General features: G+C 42.2%; 1 protein-coding gene across 4 annotated transcripts in view; it reads right to left on the reverse strand.

Annotated features, from left to right (window-relative positions):
- Positions 1-330: 330 nt before the first annotated feature.
- The window catches only part of ST6GALNAC5 (ST6 N-acetylgalactosaminide alpha-2,6-sialyltransferase 5), an 830159-nt gene continuing 806290 nt past the window's right edge, over positions 331-24199 (reverse strand). For all 4 annotated transcript variants that reach the window (XM_069641675.1, XM_069641677.1, XM_069641676.1 and 1 more), the window contains one exon: positions 331-1073. In XM_069641675.1, coding sequence (XP_069497776.1) covers positions 842-1073 — 232 coding nt within the window. In that variant the 3' untranslated portion in view covers positions 331-841. The remainder of the gene's footprint in view (positions 1074-24199) is intronic.

Consider the following 24199-nt stretch of genomic DNA (forward strand, 5'->3'; position numbering starts at 1 on the left):
CATGGCCAGTGCAATTTTCGATGACTGGGGCAAAAATAGCACTGGTGCAAATATTCATTGGTTGAATGCCTTTTTGTACCAGGGCAATGTTTGCACAGGTGCAAATACTGGGAAAATCACACTGCAATGCTGCAACATTTTTGTCAAATCTCTTTCATTTCTCCGCCCCTCGAAGGAAAGGTCTTTTGCTAATGAATTCACTCTGAAAAAAAAATCAACACTTACCATTTCTTGATTCCCCAGAGGGTTTCTTACTGAAAGAGAAATTATGAAGCTTGCAAGGTATTTCCTCCCCTTGAGGGGGAATCACGATTGCAGAATTGGAAAATGTATAGTTGAAATCTTGTTTAATAATTTAAGACTGCAAATCAGTACATTTACCGTAACAAATTCTCTTTTTACAGTACGCTTGTATTAGGAAAGTGTTCTTGCAAGGAATTAATACCATATGTACAACTGAAAGGAAAACCAAACACAATCACACCAAATAAAATATGTCTGAATGCGAAATAAAAAAGTATTCTGTGCCTAAAAGAACTTTTTCAGGGTAATATCACAGACTGTTCATTTTAGTATAGAAACACTGCATACATTCTTAAACTCTAACAAAAATGATATTGGGGTTGGGGCAGAATAAATTAAAGGATAGCTGAAGCTACAGTTTGACACAAAACATTTCCAGGTGGATCCTTTCTTTGCAGGATATAGTAGCAGTTTTCCGCTGCATATCCGTTCAACCACTTGCTCCTAGGTGGGTTGGCTGAGAAACAAGGTTTGCTGCTCTCCAGCCGGATCAGCGCTCGCCACTCGCCAGTACAGTACTGGATGGCATGTTAGTTCCTCAGAAGGCTGGTTTTATCTCAGGATGATTCATAGTAAGTTCTTCTGGTTCCCAGTCCGGTTGAAAAAAGTGAATATTGAATGTCCGTGCCCACTTCTCAAATACTCGTTTCTCAGTGATGAAACGGTGATGGCTGCCCTTTCGCCCCCGCTCGTGCGATAGGTACATTGTACACTCATCCGGTCCCGAGGGCTCGTAATAATGATAAGGAACGGACGGGTGGTGAGGATCCCTGTGGGAAGAGTAAAAGAAAAAACATGATGGGATGGAGCAATTTCCTTTTTATTGAAAAAAGATGCTATCTTTAATAAACTGACATGCGTTATTCATTTTTCTATTATCATTCTCCCTTTTCACATTTACATTTTCCACTTGCCGTACAAAATTCACAGCCTTAGGTGTTTCATTTCTTAAGCAATAATTGAATGGGACAAGTTTTACTGTCAAAGGGGATTAAAGGAGCAGGTGGCGGGCACAGAAGGCAGAGCTGATGTTTCTCCACCGAAACTAAAGCTATACACATTTCAAGAGACCCTGTTTTTATAATTGATATTTTAATTTCAACATAATAAGGATATCTTGGCAATCTCTTAAACTTGCTCTGCAGAGAAAAAGCTTAGGAAAAATTGCCAGTATAAGAGTAATTTGCACATATAATTCATTTTTCAAATAATAAGGGACTAAAGGCATAGAGTGGAAGAAGTTTAAAAAAGATTGAAAGACATTATCGTATCTGTTACAAAACCCACAGCTTTGCTTAGACATTTATCTCAATGATAAATGTACCATTTGAAAACAATCTTTGTTGCGTGTACATCATTAATCTAGTGCATTTTTTTTTATCAGAGGAGGAGGGACATGTGGCTTAGGAAAGTAATCCATTTGACCTTTACCACCATGCTGTATTATTTTCAATTAGTCCTGTGAAAGATATCAATGATTGGTGTTGTAAGTTAACATATACGGGCAAAACCACAGCAGAGAGCAGTGCTGGATATGAAACTCTGGCAAATGGCCAATATACAGAAAGGAGCAGTTTAACTGAGGTTGAGCGCTCAAGAACTGTGTGGGCATCACAATCACTACCTGATGGGAACTCATCGGTATAGTGAGGGAACTTTAAAGGGGAGGTGAGGACAAACAAAGAATCCAGTGCAAAAAGCAACCTCAGAGTACAGGTAGAGGAACAATTCTTAAGAGGAAGAGCATTTCTCCTATTGTCATGGCCGGGAAGTGCTGGAACACCCAAGTGAAGAGGAAGGGAGTATATGGCTCAGTCAGCAATTATTGGCATAGAACTGGAATGAAGAGGGCTATATTGGTATTAGGACATTCTGCCCAAATGAGAACAGAATATGCCAGCACAATCACCCAAACATTTACAACTGTTATTTAACTTCTGAGAAAACTTCCATCTATTGCGGCACGTTGAAGTCTATTATGCCTGTGATACAAGATTCTATCTCAAGGAAGGTTCACAATAGGTCCATCTGGTGGTAATCGTGAAATATTGCCGCATTTAATGTCTGCCCAATTCAAGGTTGCTTAAAATGCTGCCAGTGGTATTCCTTGGGAATAATGAGACTTTCCAAGGTATTCCAAACAAAGTTTCTCGTGAAAGTCTCAATTTTCTTTAACATACAGAAGTAGAGTGCAGTTGCTTTCCTTCAATTATGTGAAAAACGTTTGCAGACTAGGCCATTTTAAAGGGTTGCACCGGTGGGCATCTATGATGCCCCTGTAACCACCTTACTCTTATGAATGAAAAAGGTCAGAATTTACCATTTTGTTAATTAAGAATATACAGTAGTGGTATGAACCAATACTATACATGGTCTATTTCCAGCTTCATACTGAAGGTGGAAATGGGTAGAAAAAAGGGTTTAAAAATACATTCAGAGGTTACCACTAATCCAGGTGCTATTTTTGAAATACTGTCAAAAATGCTACCTCCACTGTAGCAAATTCTGAATTGGGCAGGTTTTCAGAAATACCATGGGTGCCCATATCTAGGTGAGGCCCGTATTATCATGTTTCTTTGCACACTTTGCCCATCTGTCCTCTGGTGTATAAAAAAAACCAATCAAATGCGACATTGTTTAGCAATTTAGAAAGAGGGAATCGAAAGGGAGAATGTGAATTTAAAAGTCATAGATATGTACATAAAGAACCGGGACAAGGGAGGCAAGGCTGGTCTGATTTTATTGGACCTGGCCCCTGCCTTTGAACACTATCGATCATGCACTCCTACTATCTAGAGTGCAAAGCACATGTGTTTCTGGCAAGACGTAGGACTGGTTTGTATCATTCTTTGATTGTCGGAAACAAACCATTTCCTTGTCTCCTTTGAACTCATCACCTGTGGCTGTGACGTGTCATGTGCCCCAATGGTCAACACTGTCTCCATTTCTTTTTAATGTATGCGTACAGCCCCTTGGCCTGTCTTATCTGCTCTTTTGGTTTTCGTTTTTTCTGTTATACGGGTGATTATTCTTAGGCTGGATTTGGAGTAAGCTGCTACATCTGTCCGCCTTAGAGCCTTTCTTAAAACCATCAGAGGTTGGATGAACCAAAACTGGCATAAGCTAAATGGGAAAGAAAACGAGAAACTAGCAGTGGGCCCTGTTTCTTCATTTCCCCCCTAAGCCTCACTCCATTGGCCATCTTTGTACACCTGTGTGGGAGGGGGTATTCTCTTCCTCACTATTCATGAAGGCTCAAGTTGCAGTTACTGATAGTAGTGGGTTTTGGTAGCTAAAGAGATTTGAGAAAGTGATGCCTTTCATCCCCACCAGGTTTCATGCTCAAATTGTAGCAGTGGTCCTGAATGGCAGTCTAGACTACTACATTGCTTCGTTGCTCTCTCAGCCAGGCTACCTGCTGAAACGTCTATAGGTTTTACAGAATGCAGTGGTTCGATTTGTTACAGGTATCTCCCATGGACAGCCTGTGTCAATGGCTCAGCCAAATTGCACTGGCTACTGGTTGTGGCAGGTGTCCACTTCAAATCCTGTGCCTTATCCATCGAGCCAAGCAGGGTAAAGGTTGCAAAGCTCTCTAGGAGAAGATCAAGGCGCTTTATCCTTCCAGGTCCTTGCAATCGGCTTCTTTGGCCCAGCTGGTAGTTCTGCGTTATCGCCTGGAATGCTGTACAGGGCAGACTTTTTCTGTGGTAGGCCTGAGGTTGGTGAATTCATTCCCGGTGGCACTTCGCCAGATTCAGGATTTCAGAAAATTTAGGCAACATCTTAAAATCTTTCTGTTTAATGAATCTTTCTAAGCGCCTGCATGGTCGTCTTTCTCATCACACTAATGCACTTGTTAAATTTTGCGCCTTGCAATAACCCATTGATTGTTTGATGATTGAAAGAACGCTAGCATCACTGAAGAGAAATAAACCACAACTACGCTCAGTTATAGAGTAGGACGATGGGGACGAGGACGTGAAAATAATAACCTTAGGGTTAGTGTTCTTGATAGACAATAAGTTGGGACGAGTGTGTCAAAACCTAATGAAGTTGGTCAGATTTGTCAGGAAATGCTATCAAACTAAGCATGCCTTTCGTTTGCTTCATTAAGGAAATGCAACGCAGGGGAAGAAAAGGGCTAGTTAACCAACAACACTCCCAGAAAAGCAGAGCATTTCTGATTTTGTATTTGAAGGTAACTCAAGAAAAGGCGAGGAAAGCTGATTAGTTGGAGTTAGTCACCCATGCTGCTTCCAGGTAGGAAAAGAAGAATTTTAGGGCATTGACACAGAGACGAAGAAGTATCCCAACATGATGTTCAAAGTAGAGAATAATTCACTTAGATCTTCGGTTCTTTGCAGGAGCTCTGTAAACGTTACCTTGCCTCAACCAATAAGGCTGCAATCAGTTTCTGAGCCCTATGCAGGTAAATTAACACAATTTTACCTCGTCAAATCATGCTGGCGCATTATTCCAGAGGTCAGTGCCCCCTTATACAAGAGCACTTTTTATTTCTCAAGACCTCCCAAGGTCCATATCGTGTCACTCTAAGCACTTTTGCAAAGATATTGGTTTGCATATCTTCCATTAAGTTCCTCGTTTTCTTGTTCTTTATCAATAGAATCAGTCTTTTCAAATTCGCCATGTCTTTGGGAGTGGGGGAAGAGTGGACGATGGGTGCTGTTGCTCTTAGTAGATTACTGATCGAGAGTCCACTTGCTGTGTGTTGTTATGGAACTCATGAGTGGTGGTTTTTACTAGCAGATTGACCTTTGGTGTTGCAGGGGAATGACGTTTAGTAGAAGGAGGATTCTTGTTTTTTTAAGCACCCTTTGCATGAAGCCACCAAGGGTTTTGCATTTTTATTTGCACAGGCCTGTGATAGAAGTGTTTGTGTAAAATGACTCACACTCCCATTGTATTAGTTGGGGGAGATGGACTTCTCATCCTTTTTCACAATTCCACTTTTAGACTTTGATTCTCTTTCTTTTTTCCACCACAGGACCAATCAACTCTTCACAGGGCTTTTCGAAAAGGATATTCAATTCCCAACCATTTTTGTTTGTACTTTTGACAAAAGGGATAGAGGGAGCAGAGGTATCACATTAAGGATTATTGAGGTAGCTTGAACCCATTATTTAATCCTGATGGCATTCACTTGAGCTGGCAAATTGGACATAAGAACTTCCAATTCTTCCATTCTGGAGGTTCATTCCTATTTGCAACTGTGTACACACTTTGATTATGTTCTGAGCTTGTTCCTTTCAATCCCGGAAGCAAAGGATTGCCACACTCCAAAAGGGTCTCTCTTAAGATAATAAGTCGGCTAGGAAGGAATTGGAGCGGGAAGCTTCAAAATGCAGCCAGTAACTTCAGGCTCTATAATTATCACCTGCAGGAGGGTGATCCTCTATCCTGTGGTGTGGTGTTATGACTGTTCTCCTTTTCTGTGTCCTAACACTCTCTTTCTTTCCAGACCAACCTCACCTGCAATGCTGCCTTCCTGCCATTACCACCAATTTGGCTGCAGTCACGGGCATGAAAGAGCAATAGCAGAAGTTCCAGGTTCCTCATTTGATCGCTGCTGCTCGACTTCTCATGGCACCCACCACCCATGGATCTTCAAGAACTGTGAGCAAGAGGATTATGTGACAACCTATGACACTGATTAAAGGGGTTTTCAAGCTCGCATCAGAGCATGCAGGTTCCACGGACCATTCCACCCAAACTTCACCGTCCAGATTACCATTTCCTCTGATCGCATGAAAATGTCTGGATTGTCTGTTTATCTCCTCATGTGTGAAAAGTGACATTTGAAACCAGTTGATCATGTTTGGCTGCATAGCCATAGCTGGTCAATAATAACATTTTGACTAGGTATGTCTGTCATTCTTCCCCTGAAATGTTGCTTATCAATTCACTTTGCACTGCGCTAAACGTTCCATGAATCGAGCCCTTCATTTTGTTTTTATATTCAAGCATCTATTAATGCATTTAAAATGCAATACAAATTGAGACAGTGTGCGAAAGCACCACCCAACGTATATGCATTCAATACATTTGAGATCACTGACAGTTCATAGAAAAGTACTCAAGTTGTGAGTTCATTGTTAAACTATGTTAAACTATGTTATGAAGCATATTACATTAAGAGTAGTAGGACAACGCTGGTGACATTGATGTGTCATACATGGGTTGAGTTCATTTCTGGAAGTGTTTGCTAGTGGGAACACGTATCCTCATTAAGATACAAGGGCTTCCTCTGGGCGTCCTCATTTTCTGGGTGCAGCCTTGCCTCATTGTTAGCGTGTCAGGAGGAGGATTATCCCCAGAGCACACCCATAACACCGGCCCATTTTAACATCATGGTCGGTTGAGAGGGAATACTTTCTGCTTTCCATGACCGGTGACACCCAGCACCACACAGTATAATACCCTTCTCTGTTACTTCAAAGTGGTTTGTTCTGTGATGGGGCACCATTTGTGCACTGTAATTTATTAATACAAAACTAGTGCATTAAATCACAATATCATTTCATTTTAATTTTGTAAATAAAGTTGATATGTTAAATTGATAAACAAGTAGATATGTTCCAGCATAGAAAGGAAAGGACCCATTCCATAGGGATTCATTATGCCGAAACCTAATGTGGCCGCTTTGGTAGGCGGTCTTTCAATGGGCATATTTCGTCAACAACTTTTGCCTTACCTGAAAACCCAGATTGCTATGGTTCCTAAAGCAAAACAGCTGAACCAAGGCATTATCACACCAAGATATTTTTAGTAAACCCGAATGATACATTCTAAAACTGGTTTCAACTTCATTGATTGATAAAAACATAATGCATGTGAGGGGGAGATCCAAAATGTGGCATGGAGTTGTTCTGCAGGTTTTTTATAATTGTACAATTAATGATGTATTCCAAGTGAGTTTATTTCCAGCCCCCTGACTTCCTCTTCATTTGGTGTCAGTTGGGACTCGATTCCTGGTCCCCTTCTTTCCTCTGTCTATGCCACTGGCATTCCTTCTTTTAAGTCTTAAGACTCCTTTCTGCTCAGATTCCGCTTTTAGGCGTTGTGTTCATTTCTACTTCCTCTGACGCTCTTCAGCCATTAACCCATACATGATGCAGACATCACCTAAGAACACTCAGCCAAGGAATGCGTCTTAACTGTATGACGTCATCCCGTGGTTTGTGTTTACCGCCTCAGTGCAGTACTTTTATTTGGTAGTTGAGTTCAGTATTTTATTTTTGTCTGTGTGCACATGAAGCTGCTTTGACCGTTGTGGCATTGCACTATGACTGTACGGATTCCATGGAAAGGAAACGGTTCCATAGTGGCTGCACAAGACAGAGTGACAACCCGTTTCACGCGAGTGATTTTTCAAGGATTTGGGGAGCTTAGAAGTACATTAGAATTGTTTAATATTGGTGACAAGTACCAGCACAATATTTACGAAAGGCACAGAGTAAAGGAGAAGGGAAACGGGTATAGGGTGAAGGGGGTAGAACAGGTAGAGGTGGGAAAGATAAACTGGCCCACATCACCATTTTCTAATAATGAGGAGTCATTTTAGTGACTCCCTTCGTAATTTGCACATGAAACGGAACATGTTACACATGAGTACATTTTCACATGAGTGCCGTTTGTCCAAGGTGACAATCAGGGTGTCCGTGGCCATGGACATGCCCGGGTCTTTTTCATATCTCGTATATTGCCTGAAGAGGACTGCTTGTGGGTGGACTAACGAGTAAGCAGTCCTTGCCGTGTAATATTGATTGATTTTACAACCCATTCCTAAAACCAATTGTAAATGCCGCTCGACATACCCATCTCTAGGGAGAACATTTCTTGGTTCCACCTGGTATCTGCAAAGTAGGCTGGTTTCCATTGGGAACCCATACATGGAAATTCAATACAATCAGCTGTAAGCTTTGTAACCAAGAGTGGATGGAGTGGCGGAATGTGACTTTCCGATCCATGCCCCGACTCCATGTTGTAAATCTATGAAAATCGCCATGTGCATCCGCTGTCAGCAGGAAAGCAACCCCCGTAGAATTCAGTAATACTCTGAAGTACTTTAAGAGTAGTTGGCAGAACTGTGAAATAAAGCATTTATGGACACAATGGCATTATAGGTATGTGGTTGATGCAACTGGAGTACTAAAGGTCTAATAACACACTAGATCAGTTACATGTAGGTTTAATACCTATTAGAGGCACTGAATTGGCACCAGTTTCTGTTTGGTAGAACCTCCAATCACAGCAGACAACATCACCTTGACGCTCATACTCTTTAACATCTCAGTTGCTCCGTTACACAACGCAACAATGGATGAGATTGTTCCTAACAGATAGGCAGTCTGCTGCTGTCTGAGGCCAGTCTCACCATCTCCAGACTCACCATCTCCCACTTGGATGCTGTCTTGCCCTGCCGCCTGCCTCCAACAGACTGCCTGGAGCGCTTGGGAGTGCCATGCTCGGCTCAAAATTGCTGATGTTTACTGCTTCCTGCCCTGTGACCCGATCTATGCCTCATCTGAGGGCTTCCCCTCCCAGGTTCCCCCGTGTGCTTGGTGTAGGGGCTGAAGATGTGTTTGGGTCCACTTTCCTCTGGTCCCTCTACCCTGTGACATCAGGCTGAAGGGATAAGATCAAATTCCTGGGCCAAGCTGGGGGTAGTTTGGCTACGTTGCAGCGCTGCTGTCTACGGCAGTCCGTGGGTGACCGCTGTCCTTTATCTCTATTTTCCTATACAATCGTTTTTAGATACCTATCATGTGATCCTCTAAGTTTTATCCCTTCTGTAATTGTCCTACTTTACAAACTGTCAGGCCTATACTTCCATTTCTAATGGAGCCTCAAATCGATTGGACTGCTATACTATATGAGATCATCTGTGTTCCTGCTTATTAATTTTTCTTGCAGTTTTTCCTGTTTTCTGATTTTCTTTTCTATTTTCTTTGTCTTCACCTATTCTTCCTCATTACTCATCCCATCCACCCTCCGACATTCCTCCCTTCACAATCCGGTCAATCTCATTTACCCTTCCTATGTACCACCATTCATCCACTGTCAACCTTGCTCTATGGAATGTGCATTCTCTTTGCAGCAAGGCCAACTCTGTTCTTGCCCTGTATCTTCGTCTTAATTTACATTTATTATACATTACTGAAACCTGGATTTCTTCTCATAATAGCATTACTCCTGCTGCTTTTCCCTCTATGTCTACTGGCTTTACACATACCTCCCCCACCCAAAAGGTTGTGGCAGTTGGCAGCCTCTACCACTCTGTTTCTCTCTATTAACTACCTTCCTTTATGGGACCTTTCTCCCTAGCCTTCCTTCTTTTCTAACGATCCCCTGGCTCTATTGATTCATTCTGCAACACCCTTGACACTCTCCTCCCAGTACTTTTTCCTTTAGATATCCCTCTTATTCTTATTGGAGATTTTAATCTCCATCTTTCTTCTACCCACTTGGCTGTCACTTTCATTTCTTTTCTCGACTCTTATCATCTCTCTGATGTTTCTTCACCACATTCTCAGATCTTTGGTTCTTCAATTGATTGTATGTTTTCTTCCACTTTCTCTATGACCTCTGTGTCTGCACTGCTTATTTACTCTTCTGACCATCATCTGCTTTCCTTCTCAATCATTTTTGCCCCTACTCAGCTTTACTCCCCCTCTGACAGGCCCTTGCTTCATCAGAATCTCCACTCATTCGACACATGTTTGGTTACATCTATTGTTCTAGTATTTCATTTTGTTATAAATGTAGGGATATGGAATCTTATATTGTAGATGGTAGGTGTGTAGTAGAGTTTGTAATGTGGAATGTAGATTACTGGGAAATGATGCACATAAAGTCAATTGCTTGTTTTTCCTTGATGCAACTGCAAAAAAGTTGGATCCAAATGCAGAAGAAGCCGTGTATGCCGTGGACCGGGAAATAATTCATGGAACCATCACACAACGTTCAGTGTTCAGGGAAGAACTAGGAGTATTGAAGAATTTTCATCACAACATTAAATTAAAACATGATGCTATTCCTGTGCTGCAGAAAGTAAGACCATTACCCTTGGCAATAAAATCGGCGGTGAAACAAGAACTGGAAAGAATGGAAGAAGAAGGTGTCATTGAAAGAGTGGAATCATCAGAATGGGTTTTACCTTTGGTGATAGTACATAAGCCAAATGGAAAGTTAAGATTGTGCATCAATCTCAGGAGTGTGAACAAATGTGAGATTCCCTATAGGCATCCCCTGCCTAATATAACTGAAATGCTGGGAACAATCAAAGATGCTAAAATATATTACCACAGAGGGTTTATTTCATTGTAAAAGGATGCCATTTGGGCTTGTGTCTGCTGCGGCTGTGTTCCAGCGCATAATGTATCATTTATTTCATCAAATGCAAGGTGTACTATGTTTTCAAGATGATGTATTAGTTTATGGGAAGGATCAGAAGGAACATGACAGTAGGATACATAGAGTGTTGAATATTTTTAAAGAAGCTGGCCTGACACTTAGGATAAATGTAAATTTAACAGATATAGCATACAATATCTGGGTCACGAGATTTCAGACAAAGGCATTAAACCTAAAGAGGAGTTATTTAATACCATTGTAAATTTTCCAAGTCCAGATAGTAAGGAAAAGTTAATTTCATTTTTAGGTATGGCTGAGTATTATGCAAAATGTATTCCCAAATTGGCAAGTAAAACGTTTTACATGAGGAAACTAGTAAAGAAGAATGTGAATTTTGTGTGGGATGATCATTGTGAATGTGAGTTTAATAATGTAAAAATGGATTTGAATAGAGTGCCCATATTGAAATCGTTTGATCCCAACAAAAGGAGCATACTCACCACAGACGCCAGCAATCATGGTTTGGGGGCAGTGTTATTGCAGTTAGAAGGTGGACTAGAGTACAGATTGCATTTGCTTCAAGAGTACTGAAAGAAGCAGAATGTAATTATTCTACTATTGAAAAAGAATTAATGGCTGGTAAATGAGCGATTGAAAAATGTTGCTCTTTTATTTGGGGTACCTGATTTGTGGTTATATCTGATCACAAGCCGCTCAAGGAGATACTTAGAGCAAAAAGTCTCGACAGGGTATCATTGAGAATTAGGAAATGGGTGGCAAGTCTGCAGGAGTATAATTGGGATGTGGAGTTTGTTCCTGGTGTGAGGAATAAATCTGCTGATTGTTTGTCAAGATTAATCAATTTTGTTAAAAATGTGGACGATGAAGAACAGATATTGAGTGTGTACCAGGAGATAGTTTCTGAAAATGATTGGCTACAAGCATTAGAGTCAGATGAAGTCCGCAAAAAAGTGAAGGACCGTTTGGAAAGTGGAGCAAAAGGTAATGAGATTAAGAAAGGTGAGCTTTCTGATGCTGTGAGACATGTATGTGATGAACTGCATATCAATAAAGGTTTAGTTTTGAGGACTGGAAAATGATATCCACCTGCTGGTGTAAGGAAGGAAATTCTGCAAATAGTGCATGAGGGTCATTTAGGTATGACCAAGACAAAGCAAGTGGTCAAGCAAGAATTTTGTTGGTCTCAAGTAGATTTACAAATTGAAAGGCTTATTATGGATTGTTGTAATTGTGAAGATTCTGCCAACGGGTATCTTGCAAGAAAGGAACCCATGACTATCTCATCCATGCCCAACATACCATGGGATTGTGTTGGACTGGATATGGTGGGCCCAGTACAAGAATTAGAGCCAGATAAAGTCATCAAAACATCTGGATGGACTGGATGTTGTGGGTCCAGTAAGAAGTCAGGGTACTTTGAAATTTTCCATAGTTCTCATAGATATGTTGTCCAGGTGGGTGGAGGTTGAGCGGGTACAGAACATTTGTTCTAAGGATATTATTTTGTTTTTGGAAGGGCTCCCCTGTTTCCAATCTGGTTTTTGTCCTCACCATTCCATAGAAACTGCAGTTTCTGTATGTAACTCTTTACTATCTACTTGCTACGCTATGCATTCTTCCATTTTAATACTTCTTGACTTGTCAGCAACGTTTGACACTGTTGACAAATCTGTTTGGCTTTCTACACTTTCTTCTCTTGATGTTTCTGGGTCTGTCCTCGAATGGTTTAAATCTTATCGATCTACTCGCATGTACCCTGTTTCCTGGGCTGGCAATACTTCACCTACTTTGCCCCTTCACCATGGTGTGCCTCAGACATCTGCACTCATCCCTCTTCTCTTCTCTCTTTTCACTTCTCGTGCGTATATTGTTTTTTCTTTTGGGCTTTTACACCACTTTTATGTTGATGACACAACTTTTTCTATCCTTTCATCTTTTTAACCTCTGATCCATGAGAATTAACCTCTGCTTGCTGGCCACCCAATCATGGATGGCTGAACACTTTCTAGCACTAAATTCCTCTAAAACTGAGGTCCTCTTCTTTCCTCCTTTCAAGGTTCCTCCTCTGCTTTTACTTGCCTATATTTCTTTTCCAACATCTTCGCTACCAATCTTCCATATGGCTCGAGATCTTGGAGTCTATCTAGACTCTTCACTCACTTTTTCACGTATTTCTTCTATATACCAGTCCTCTCATCTTGATCTCTTTAATATCCGTAAAGCTAGCCCCTTTATTTTCATGCTTCTAAATTACTGTTATCCTCACTAATCTTGTCTTGCCTTTTCTACGGTTCTTGTCTTTTGTTCGGTATTCCTGTCTCACATTGAAGTTGTCTCATATCTACTTATAATTAATTTATTCATTTACTATTCTCTCTGTCTTCTTGTGACTCTATTGCCCCTACTCTTTCTTCCTTACATTGGATTCCTTTTTACTCTAACCTTAAATTTAATTTTCTTTGTCTAGTCTTTTAAGCTCTATATAATCTTTCTGTACCATATCTGTCTTCTCTTGTGTGTTTTGATTCTCCTCCTCGACCTCTTCAATCTCACTCTCAGTTTTTTCTTACTGTCTCTCAGCCTCTCTGTACCAAATCCCAATTCCATTATTTCGCCTTATTGACCCCACTGCACTGGAACATGCTTCCGTTCTATCTTTGCTCTATTTCTTCTTACCCTCTCTTCCTTTCTCACCTTAAACTTAACCTTCTTTCTATCTAATTGGCTCATGTTGTTTTTGCTCATTCTATACCTGATGTACTGATTTGAGTCTGTTTAGAGCTTTGGCGTACAACGCGATAACAATAACAATGCATATAAATACAAATAGAACAGAAATCCTGTAGTTCCCTTGTTTCAGTTAGGGATCATGCTTCTTAATGCTCCTATTCAAAATATTTATGACCCTTTTGATAAAGATCATAAAATCTCATTAGGCTCCCTTGTTACAACTAGGCTGATGACATCCAAATCATATACAAAGTGTCGAGCGACAGAAACCAAATCATATCTACAAAATGGCAGATGACGGATACTCAAGCACAACCCTCAGCAATTACCTCACACAAATAAACAAATGGATGACAGGCAACTACCTAAAACTCAACCCCTACAAAATGGAAATAATTATGGTCTCACCTAGCTCAACACCTAAAACATCAATACTCTGACTTTTGTGAATTACTAATTGCCCCAAACCTTCTAAAGTGATAAGGAATTTAGGCACACCAAGGGACACAGACTCACACTGGAACCCCAGGTCAAGGCATAAGTCAAAGAGTGCTTATACCATCTACGCTCTATCCACCAGATTATCCCTACCTCTTCTTTTCACATAGATTTCTGGCCGTCATCTCCCTGATTCTTTCCAGAATTGACTATACAAATAGTGTTTACATAGGTGTGACAGGCTACTTCTCTAAAAAACCTCAATGGAAGCAAAGGCACAGCAGCTAGACTTCTATTTCAACAGGAGGGAACACATAACACCGGCTCTCAGAGCACTCTATTGGCTAACAATAAAAAAAAGGTCCAGATGTAGACCCTCTGCATCGCACACAGAGCACTTGAAGTTCATGAAGCAGAATTAATTCAAAACAATATCTCACTCTACCAATTAATCTAAGATCAAGAAACAATGCTCTATTAGAAAGCAGAAGGTTTGGCAGGGAAATGTACAGAGGTTCTGCGTTTTCCACAAGGGTGGCCAAAGACTTGAATGCACTATCAAGAGAAATGTGACTCCCACAGGACCTCCTGCAATTCAGGTAACTTCTAAAAACCTGTCTCTGCAATGCTACACAGATAGAAAGTTTAACTTAGACCCATTAAGCCATCGAAACAACACTTCTCAATAATGCACCTTTCATGCTTAGGCACAAACTAATGGAATCCCATACTGTCCACCGAGAACACAATGCACACCACTCAGAAAACTATCATGACTAGAAGACATCACAAGAAGGCACTGGCAAACCCCTACGAGAATGGCTTCCCTGCCGCTGTTTCTCAGAATATCTAATCCTCAACATGGAACATCTTCCTGCATAAACCAGCTAAGTCAAACATCTCTCACCATAATGCAACCAATGCAAGATCAATAATTTGAAAGCACTTCAGAAAACCCCAAAATGCCCCCCCCCCCTTTTGACTAACCCTCAATTGCTCCACCTTACACACCACAGACAAACTAGCCACTCTCACGTGGCTTTTAAAAAAAGACTCTTGTTCTGGACATCACAAACTAACACTTTTAACTATGACTAATGACTAACATACTCAGGTACAGGTCACAGGGATGCCCCTCTGGACTCAAACCCCTCAATACTTCCTACATGTCATACCTACAAAGCTCACATGCACACAGTGCTCAAGTTACTTTCAAATAGAAACCTCAACAAAAAGCACTGTAATCGGGCGTTTCCTTCTCCTGCCAACTAACCAAAACCGCCCACTCTCTTCAAGATCTAATAGATTAGCCTATAGCTAATACTGTGCACTTGCCTCCGTGCAAAGTTTCTGTAATCTGGCCCCTTGTTGGCATGGCAACCGACTATGTCCGTGGCACGTATTTGCCAAAGCCCTAATCGTTTTTTTAGTTGTGCCCTACTACGCTAACCAATGAGTACTTCTAAAATGTGCTCCAATTAGGAGTGCTGGAAGGTGCGTGCCTGACTTTCCTTTTTGGTCTGCAGAGTGACTTGCTTTACTCAGCATCCTCGGTCAGCAAACTGAGGCTGTCAACCCAGTATGTCAACCCACCACCGCCAACGTGCCCAATGCTTCATTTTCATTCAACTTCCATCGGCCGCTGCCAGCACCAAAGTGAATGATGGTGAGTAAAGGGAGACGTTTTCGGCCTTGGATCCCAAGATAGTGCTGTTCTGAGGAGACATGCAGTGGGAAACTACCTCCAGCTTCGTAACAATACAAACACAACACTTGGGAGATAGATGTTTCACGAATCACTGATAAAGTAATACACAGCTTTGGCAACGTTTTTGACAACTGTGAGAAAGAGGTTGGCCGGTGTGTGAGTTTCAATATTAAGGATAAATAGCTTGGGCAAAGGAGGCATCATTTTTGTCACTACTCACATTAGCAGGTCTTTACTCATAACCATTCATGCGCACATATGCATTGTCATCTCCCTCCCACCCTCTTGTAATCTTGTTCTCTCTTGCACCCTTGTACAATGTGCTCCCTTCCACTTTAGCATTATGCAGCCAGGCATGATATGCAGGTAGTTTGTTAATGTGGAGAGGCAACATGTGATATATTTTGAATTGAAGGCTATGTGGCATTACGTATCCTCCCAAGCATGTAATTTGTCGTCAAACGTGTTGCTGACTTTATCTGAATGAGCTACCTTTGGTGCTAGAGTATCCATTATTTATTATGAAAATACACAGAAAGTGGTATTGCAATTTGCTCCTACCAAACTTATTGCCACACACAGTTTGCACAGCTTGTTGTGTCTATACAATTATTGCTTAATAAAAATATAATTGACAGATCAGATTGACTATTGATTTTGGATAATGATGCACAGAAAAGTTGAAAGAAGCACTTTGGGAGTTTTATAGTCACTCTTCGGAGGCCCAGAAAACACTTCAATATTCACAGACATTTGAATATGAAGAAGACAACATTTTGCATTTTTTTCCTATTGTTTACGTTTCCTAAATGGATACAAAAGGGTAGCGAAAAACAGAAAATGTGCATTCATTTCGTAGATTTGGCTTGGTGGGCGGGGGCTTTTTGGCTCTAAGTGATTTTCCTTTATGGCAGCAAACAGGTAACCCTAGAATAACAAAGTAAGATAAATGAACATTACTCATAGAACTCTGATTTTTGGGGATTGCTTTGGTCTTTGACCAACCTTGCCAGGTTTTGTCAGTGCTTTTTTGGAAATATTTCTCTCTAAAACCTTTTGGAAAACTCCTAGTGTAGAATTTGCTGTCTTCTCGGAGCAGTTTCGCCCACCTTGTGATTTCCGGGGTGCAGTTCATGACATATTTGTAAACTTTATTATTGTGGGCTTAATAATCCCCAAATATTCTCATACAAATCAGGCTGGGGACGTGCTCTTTGAGGTTGTGCACTACCTCCCTTTTTGCTTCATTCAGAAACAGACCTTGAGATCTCAGCCGTATCAGGACTTTGGTAAAACATTCCATGTGTTCAACATTAGAATTGGTGTAAATCAATATTAGTCACTCTTTCTGTATCCCTAGTCCATTTACCAGCCCTTGACACCTGATGTCTGCACTTACCCATGCACATGCCATATGCTGCCATTACTTACTTATTGTCATCATCTTGCCATGTACTGCACTGTCCCTGCCCCCTTCCCACGCGCCTGCTCAATCTGAATTACACCTGGCCTAGTAGGATCGTTGTCCGCCCTCCCTTTGTTCCCCTCCCTTGGCTCATACAGCCTTGAAACACTTGTGTATAGGTGCGTTATAAATGCCATATCATATCATATCATACCTGCCAACTTGTGATGTTTAGTGTGTAGCTCATCACAGTTTGTGACAAGGTATGTCTCCTCTCCTTCCCATCCTGCTTCTGCCCAGGCACCAGCAGGTCCCTGATTTTAACCAGCACTGGGCGTCTCCTTGTTTGTAGTTTAGCACATTTACAGAAAATATGATTTTGAATTTGGAATTTCTTTGTAAACGATCTAGTCTCACTTTTGGCAAAACACGTTCTCTGTGGTTTTAAGCGGCGATCGAAAGCTTTTACTTTATACTGCGCATTTTAGCACATTTATGTAAAACAAAAGTAGCCCATGTACCCCCCTTCCTGGCCCGGGAGACCACAGTATTAAAAATAATCTGAGCCAGGAATGGACCACCACACTGACACCACCCCAAATCCCAGCCCACCAGTTCTGGTGAGGCGCTGAGCAACCTGCCAATAAAACAGATGTTAGTTCAGGAGAGGGGCCACAATACTGAGTTCCAGTTCTAAATAAGGGAGAGTACACCAGATGGGGAGTGTTGATGACTTTACAGGCTTTTATATGAAACTTGGGAACACATACCCTTCATTCTAATCCAACCAATCTGCCTTCCATGGTTGACACTGCATTGATAGGAGTAGGGGATCCCCCTCAGACAACCCCGCTTCCCATTAACCTTGAACAGGTATACCATTTCCCCACTCCGCTCGTTATATGCTCACATCACAACCTCTTGCTACATCAACTCATAGTTGTACTATTTCAAAATAACCTTGGCAGCGGCAGTCGGCCCTTAGTAATAAAGACTCTTAATAAAGTGTCTGCTTGTCAGTTGTGCAAAAGTAATTGTCACACTGTTACTTATTGCATGCAGCATCCCTGCAACTTGCCCCAGTTCAAGTCAGTTGAAACCCCCGCTCTGCCACAGATGGCTACAACGGGTACACATGCTGTGCTTCCTGGGCTTTGGCAGCCCTGTGCATTAGTGGGGCTTCGGAAGCCCCTTTTTTCCTCTGCAGCTTGCTGCAATGCTGGCATGGTTTCGGGGCTTCGGGGAGCTCTTCATTATTAGGCTTTCAATAGGGCTCTGGTAGCCTATTGATTATTTCCTCCGAGGTGGTGCTGAAGGACTTCAGAAGCCCATTGTTTATTTTTCTTTTGTGGCTGTGGTTTTATTTTGTTGGGGCTCTGGCAGCGCTAAATGTTCATTAGGGCTTATAAACCCATGCTCCCTGCCCACAGTGTAGAGGTTAAAGTGTCCTCTGTGGCGGTGGTTTGCTTCACCAGGGAAATCCAACTCAGCCCCACCCAGGTCCTGCCCACCTGGGAGGGGCCCTTCTTTCATTGGCGGCAGCCTGTGCCTAAAGCCCCAACCTCACCAGACGTTATGCAGCAAGGCTCCAGCTAAGTCTGACACTGCCCTCCCCATCTGGCCCAGGGAGAGCGGGTAGCACGCAGGCCCCCCGGCAGTGCTGGTGGTCTCGCTCTCTACCCACGCACCATCAGGGTTTTCTTCATTTTCACCGCCTGCCCCACTTGGCCACGGGGTGGGCGGAGTTGCTGCATGGCCATCATCTTCAGCTGGGCCCCACAATGCACGTGGCCCGGGACTTCTCGCGCCTCCGGGCCACCCGGACTGGCTCCTGGGTGGCATATAGCCATCAAGTGACACTGCGGTTCAGGTCGCCGCCAAGCGTGGCTCTGGACTGGGGCGTTATGTTTACCCAGAACTTTTATTCATTCTGGCCCGCCCAGGTTGGGGATTGTTAGCACATCCTACAGTGTGTAGTCCCTGGCTAGACCTGAAGAGAGTGAACAGTTCTGCAGTGTGTCCAGTGGGTGCAGTGTTGAAGTACTGTGTGCATAGAAGTGGATAGGGTTGACTGCATATTTTATCGGCTTGGGTACTGTCCATTGCGCGGAGTGCTGACTACTGTACTGCATGTATTTGTTTATTTGTATAGCGCGCCTGGCCCAAAACCATAATATGGATAGGTTGGTATTACTACAGAGTAACTGCAATGTCCCTTTAAAAAACTTTTTGCACTGAGTTTCATAGGTTTTTCTTAGGGCAACTGAACCATAACGTCCCTTTGACAACGTTTTTTAACAGAATTTGATAGTTTTTTTAGTAGGGCAACTAAACCATAACGTCCCTTAAACAAAGTTTTTTCACTGAATTTGGTAGGGCTTTAGTAGTGCAACTTAACCATAATGTCCCTTTAACATTGTTGTTTCACTGAATATAAATATATATATATACATAACCCCCCTTAATTGACAGGGGCCATTTGGGCTGCGAGATACAAAAAACTGTCGGATATTTCTCTTAAAACGTTCTGTTACTATTTATAGTTAAAATACTTGCTCTATGGTTTTGTGCACTGCTTGCAATCCTGAAATTTGTGGTTTACATAGCGACTGTTTTTAAAAAAAAACAGTGCCGTTAAACCCATTCTGCCCTATTACGAGGTTCCCTCGCGGGACCCGCTTTGGACGTCTGGTCAGACCAGACGTCCTTCCCGTGTCCCGCGTGGCGACCGGGGAGATAACAACGGGCCCGTTATTAACAGGCCCGTTGTTAGCTCCCTCCCCATTCCCATTGAGCCCTATGGGGGCTGAAATGGGAATGGGGATGGGTAAATTGAATGAGGAATTACTGGGTCCTCCAAGGTTGGAATGGCCCGGTAATTCCACATTCAAGGAACCCGGACCCGAGTTTGGAGCCAGCCATGCCGCAAATAGCGGCATGGCTACCTCTGAACTCCTAATGAGGCCCTATATCTTCATGAGGGTTATGAGCTGATAGCAGTAGCAATCCATACAACTTTAGTACAATGGTTCCAGAATAAATGAATGTACACTCAAGGCTCTATACAAATCTTTTAATCAAACAATACCATGCAATCAACTAATGAAAACACTATAAACCCAACCCTGTAAAAGAAACACAGAACTGTTGAGAAAGGGCACTTTGTTGTGATAAGCAGGGGTGTTCTCGCAATCAAATTGGGCAACAATGTCAATGTTGAGGGATGTGTTCTGGCGAAAAATGGTAAAGAAGGGGGGTTTATAAGCAATTGTGGTGCCAGAAAGTGGACCATGCTCATCACAGTACCTTTAATTCTTGTATTTGGTACTCACCAGCATCAAGCAGGGATTCTAGGTGCTTTTGCTGTGGAAAAGCCGATTCTGAGATGCTCGAGTCAATGAGGTCCCACTGGCGCTCGGCGTTGAGTCAGTTTAAAGGTGCGGGCTCCCGTTGGGGAGAGTTGTCATTTGAGATGTCAGGAGAATGGCTTTGAAGGGTTCAAGGAGACATTCAAGTCTGTGGTGAGATGATGTTCTGCTGGGTTGAGAATTTTTGGGTTCTGGTGGTGTTAAAGACAGGTCAGTTTATGGCTTACAGAAGTTGAGTTAATGCTTGAGTTTGTTGCTACCACAATGTCGAGCTTGCGACAACGCAAGATGGTCCGCTTCAATGGGTCAAGTTAGCATCTAGATGGCTAGAAGTACAGCAAGATCATTGAAGTTGGGTACAGTTCCAAAAGCAGAACTGCATGTCCTGTGGCAGCTCGAAGGGCATCAAGCACAGTCAATTTAGTTTGAAGATGTCTCGAGGCAATGGGGAGGGTCAAAGAGCCTTCTGGACGTCTGGGTTGCTGGCACAATCCAGGGCCTCCAGGACCAGATATACAGGAGCGAGTAACAGTTGTTTAGTCCACTCTGGTTGGTGAGAATTCCAGTGTCCACAGACAATGGCAATGCCTCCTTGTCACATGATACTTAGCAAGAAGAATTCAGGCCGCACTTTGGCGCAGGCGTCTTACGGCCTGCTTCATCTATCACATAGACTTGGCTCTAGGCTCAGCTTCTGCTGATTCGCCATGTGGCTATAGAAACAGATGCTACATTTATATAGGGAGGGCTGCATGCACTCAACATTTAGAGGTCACCCAGTCACAGGGGTCAGCACATTCCAATTTTTGCAGGTTTTTTAGAGATTTTGCTAAGATGTGGGTTCTGGCAAGGAAACCTGGTTATATTTAGGTTTCCAGACAAATCTGTTCATGACCCTGCAGCCTCACTCTTCGGAGAAAGATAGATATTATAACCGTATATGTCAACATCCAAGTCACCTAAACATTCCTAGGACCTTTACTGAATTTCATTTGCGGATTCCTGTTAGGTGCATGCTTCTGCAGTATAGCAGTCTGTTCCCCTTGAAAAATCAACTGATGCACTGTAGACTGACACCAACAGATAGAGTAAAAAGTGCTCCCTGCAAGGAATAGCGTGCCTTTAGAACACCATGACTCTGTGAGGCTTAGGAGGCTTCTGCAGGGCATGTGACAGAGTAACATCACTTTTAAGAGTGCGGACACAGAGCAATAAGGGAAGAGTTGTTAAACCAGTGAGAGCAAAACAAAAAAGCATAGGTCGGTCTCCCCAGAGTTACCGTTCAGGAATTCCAACCTGACACCAGGATTAAGTGGTGTCCATTACAGGAGGGGCCAAAAGGGAGCATTGATGGGTGCGGAGTTCAAACCTCTCTGCCAGCGCTCTATTTTTTGTTTTTTTTCTTCACTAAGCCAGCACCTATGTCAGGCACATTTGGTGTGTTGTGGTGTGTATTGTCTCAGGGTTAGGTGGCCTTGAAGTGAGTTTTTCCCCATATGCTATTGTAATACCGCCTCTGGAACCCCATTTATATGGAGCTTTGGGATCAGGTATACAGAAGTGCATTCAGGTTGTATTGCCTCTGGCCTCTTGGCTCTTGTAGGGTGTTGATTTACACTTTCAGATGGGTATTTACTGTCTACCCAGAATGTAAAGGTAAGTGGTTCCTATTGCGTTGCCAAGACTCAACCATGACCCAATGAAACCACTAAACTACACACATTATGGTACTCATTCTCCCATCCGATCATCCTTTTCAAGTCTTCATGAAGACCACTTTCTTTCTTTGGGCCTGCACTGTAGTTGCCTCTGTGAAATGTTCCTCATTTGCACTATAAAGTCCAAATTCACGAATCCAAATCTGGGCTGACACGGGTTAATGTGAATTACATGTCTCCGTCCATGTACGCTTGAGGGAGGCATGTAACATGGATTCCAATGGAATTCATTCGCCTTTAGTAGTACAAGCTGGGGTTTACCTAACAATCCAATGCATTAACACCAGGTGACATACTGGCGTGAATACATTCCTTTTTTTGGCGGGCAGAGAAGATGGGGAAAAGAAACATACAGTTCAACCTTTTTGCCCCGTTCTTCCTTGTAAAAATGGGCACATCTCCTGGAGTGGTAAACAAGGTGCAACAAAGTTGTAAAGACTTTTACGCATGTTTTTACACCTATTTTACCAGTTCAGAATATTCTAGTTGCCCCTTTGCAACGCTAAAGTTCCAACACCTGAACAGGAAGACTTGTAGAACTATACACAAAAGTAGAGAAATGGCCTGAACATTTTTCTAAGACTATGGGCACACTTCCTAGGTCACAATGAATTAAGTTAAAAACGAAATCTAAAAACTGAATTGTTAGTGATAGAAGGAATTCTTTTTTACCAGTTTCTTTTGCTGAATTTTCTATGAATCTAACTCCATTCCTGAAGCCCATACCTTTCCCTACAGTTCCCTATTTTTTTTCAGCAACAAACCCCTCGAAAAATGCATGTAAATGAATGGACGTCGTACCCTTTTTTAAAATTATAATTGTTATTTATAATGTGCTTAATACCCTGAGATTTCTAAGCACGGACCCTGGGATCGAACCTGTGTTGTTTTCCTTCAAAGGCAAGCGCGTTGCCCATGTGCTATCCACCCTTTGCGATACCTCTTTGAACATTAATCAGTATAATGTGTTCCACTTTGCGGCTGGCCTCCTTCAGAATATTGCAGGTTTCTCTATATTCAATGTTTATGTGAGTAATGCATCTGCACGACACAATGGGCCTGATTCACGGAAGCATTTTATAATTGCTCAAGCCCATTGGGATAGGCTCTGTGAATCAGACCCAATGGCAACTTTTAATGCAAAGTCAGTCAAATGTGGGTAGTGCTATCGATTATGTGAGTGTTAATGACTGGTGAGCCATCTTCATTAAAAAAAAGAAAGCTCACATGTGAGATAATATGACTTGCAGTATTGTTTCTTATGGTAGAACTGTTAACTGATCAAATACATTTTTGAACATGGAGGTAAATGGCACTACACCTCATGGGCCTGATTTACACCGTATTTTTGAATGGGGATTTCCGATTCAAAGGTGTTTTTGTAAATTAGGCCACATATGAAGTGATAGATTTAATTGTAATGTACTAGCCGGATCTGTCTTTAGAACCCGTACCACACCTGCCGTATTTCATTGCCTAATCCTCCTTGCTAGACCATACTCCTGCTTGCAGAGCGGAGATTGAGCAAATATTTTAATATATCATCTAGAGTTAATGTTTTAATTCACTCAGCCTACCTCTCTAACACAACATCCAGGAGTGCAAATAAAACGTATTTTATGAATGCAAAATGAAACCCATTTGAAAATTCTATTGCCTCGTTGAAATTCAGTGAGCGGAGACCGCAAAATCAATGGACTCCATCCAAGCAGACCACACATCAAAATGGAAGTCTCTGTCGTGTTTGTACTGTATCAATGATTGGCTTCATATCTGGCAGCTGGCAGTGATTATTGAGGGTATGGTGCTGGAGAAACAAGCCCTCTCAAGGTGTACACTATTATCGACTTATATTTCACTGTGTAGGTCCATATGACTAATGATTAGATAAGTCTGGAAAACGGTTTTTTGAAACAGATATGCGCTATCCAAATTCTAGGGTTATGTGGGACCTATGTCCCTGGGACGAACATTGCACCTTTTCATTACACCATTCAGAATGTGCAGAGCAATAGCCCTTGAGTTTGGCCACAGATGATACTGCAATACACAATGGGGGTCATTACGACCCTGGCATCCGCAAAATGAACGGTGCCGGTAAGGGACCGGCACCGTTCATTACGGGCCGCCT

Source organism: Ambystoma mexicanum, chromosome 1q (genome assembly GCF_040938575.1).
Source record: "Ambystoma mexicanum isolate Mex_15411 chromosome 1q, UKY_AmexF1_1, whole genome shotgun sequence".
Taxonomy (NCBI): Eukaryota; Metazoa; Chordata; class Amphibia; order Caudata; family Ambystomatidae; genus Ambystoma; species Ambystoma mexicanum.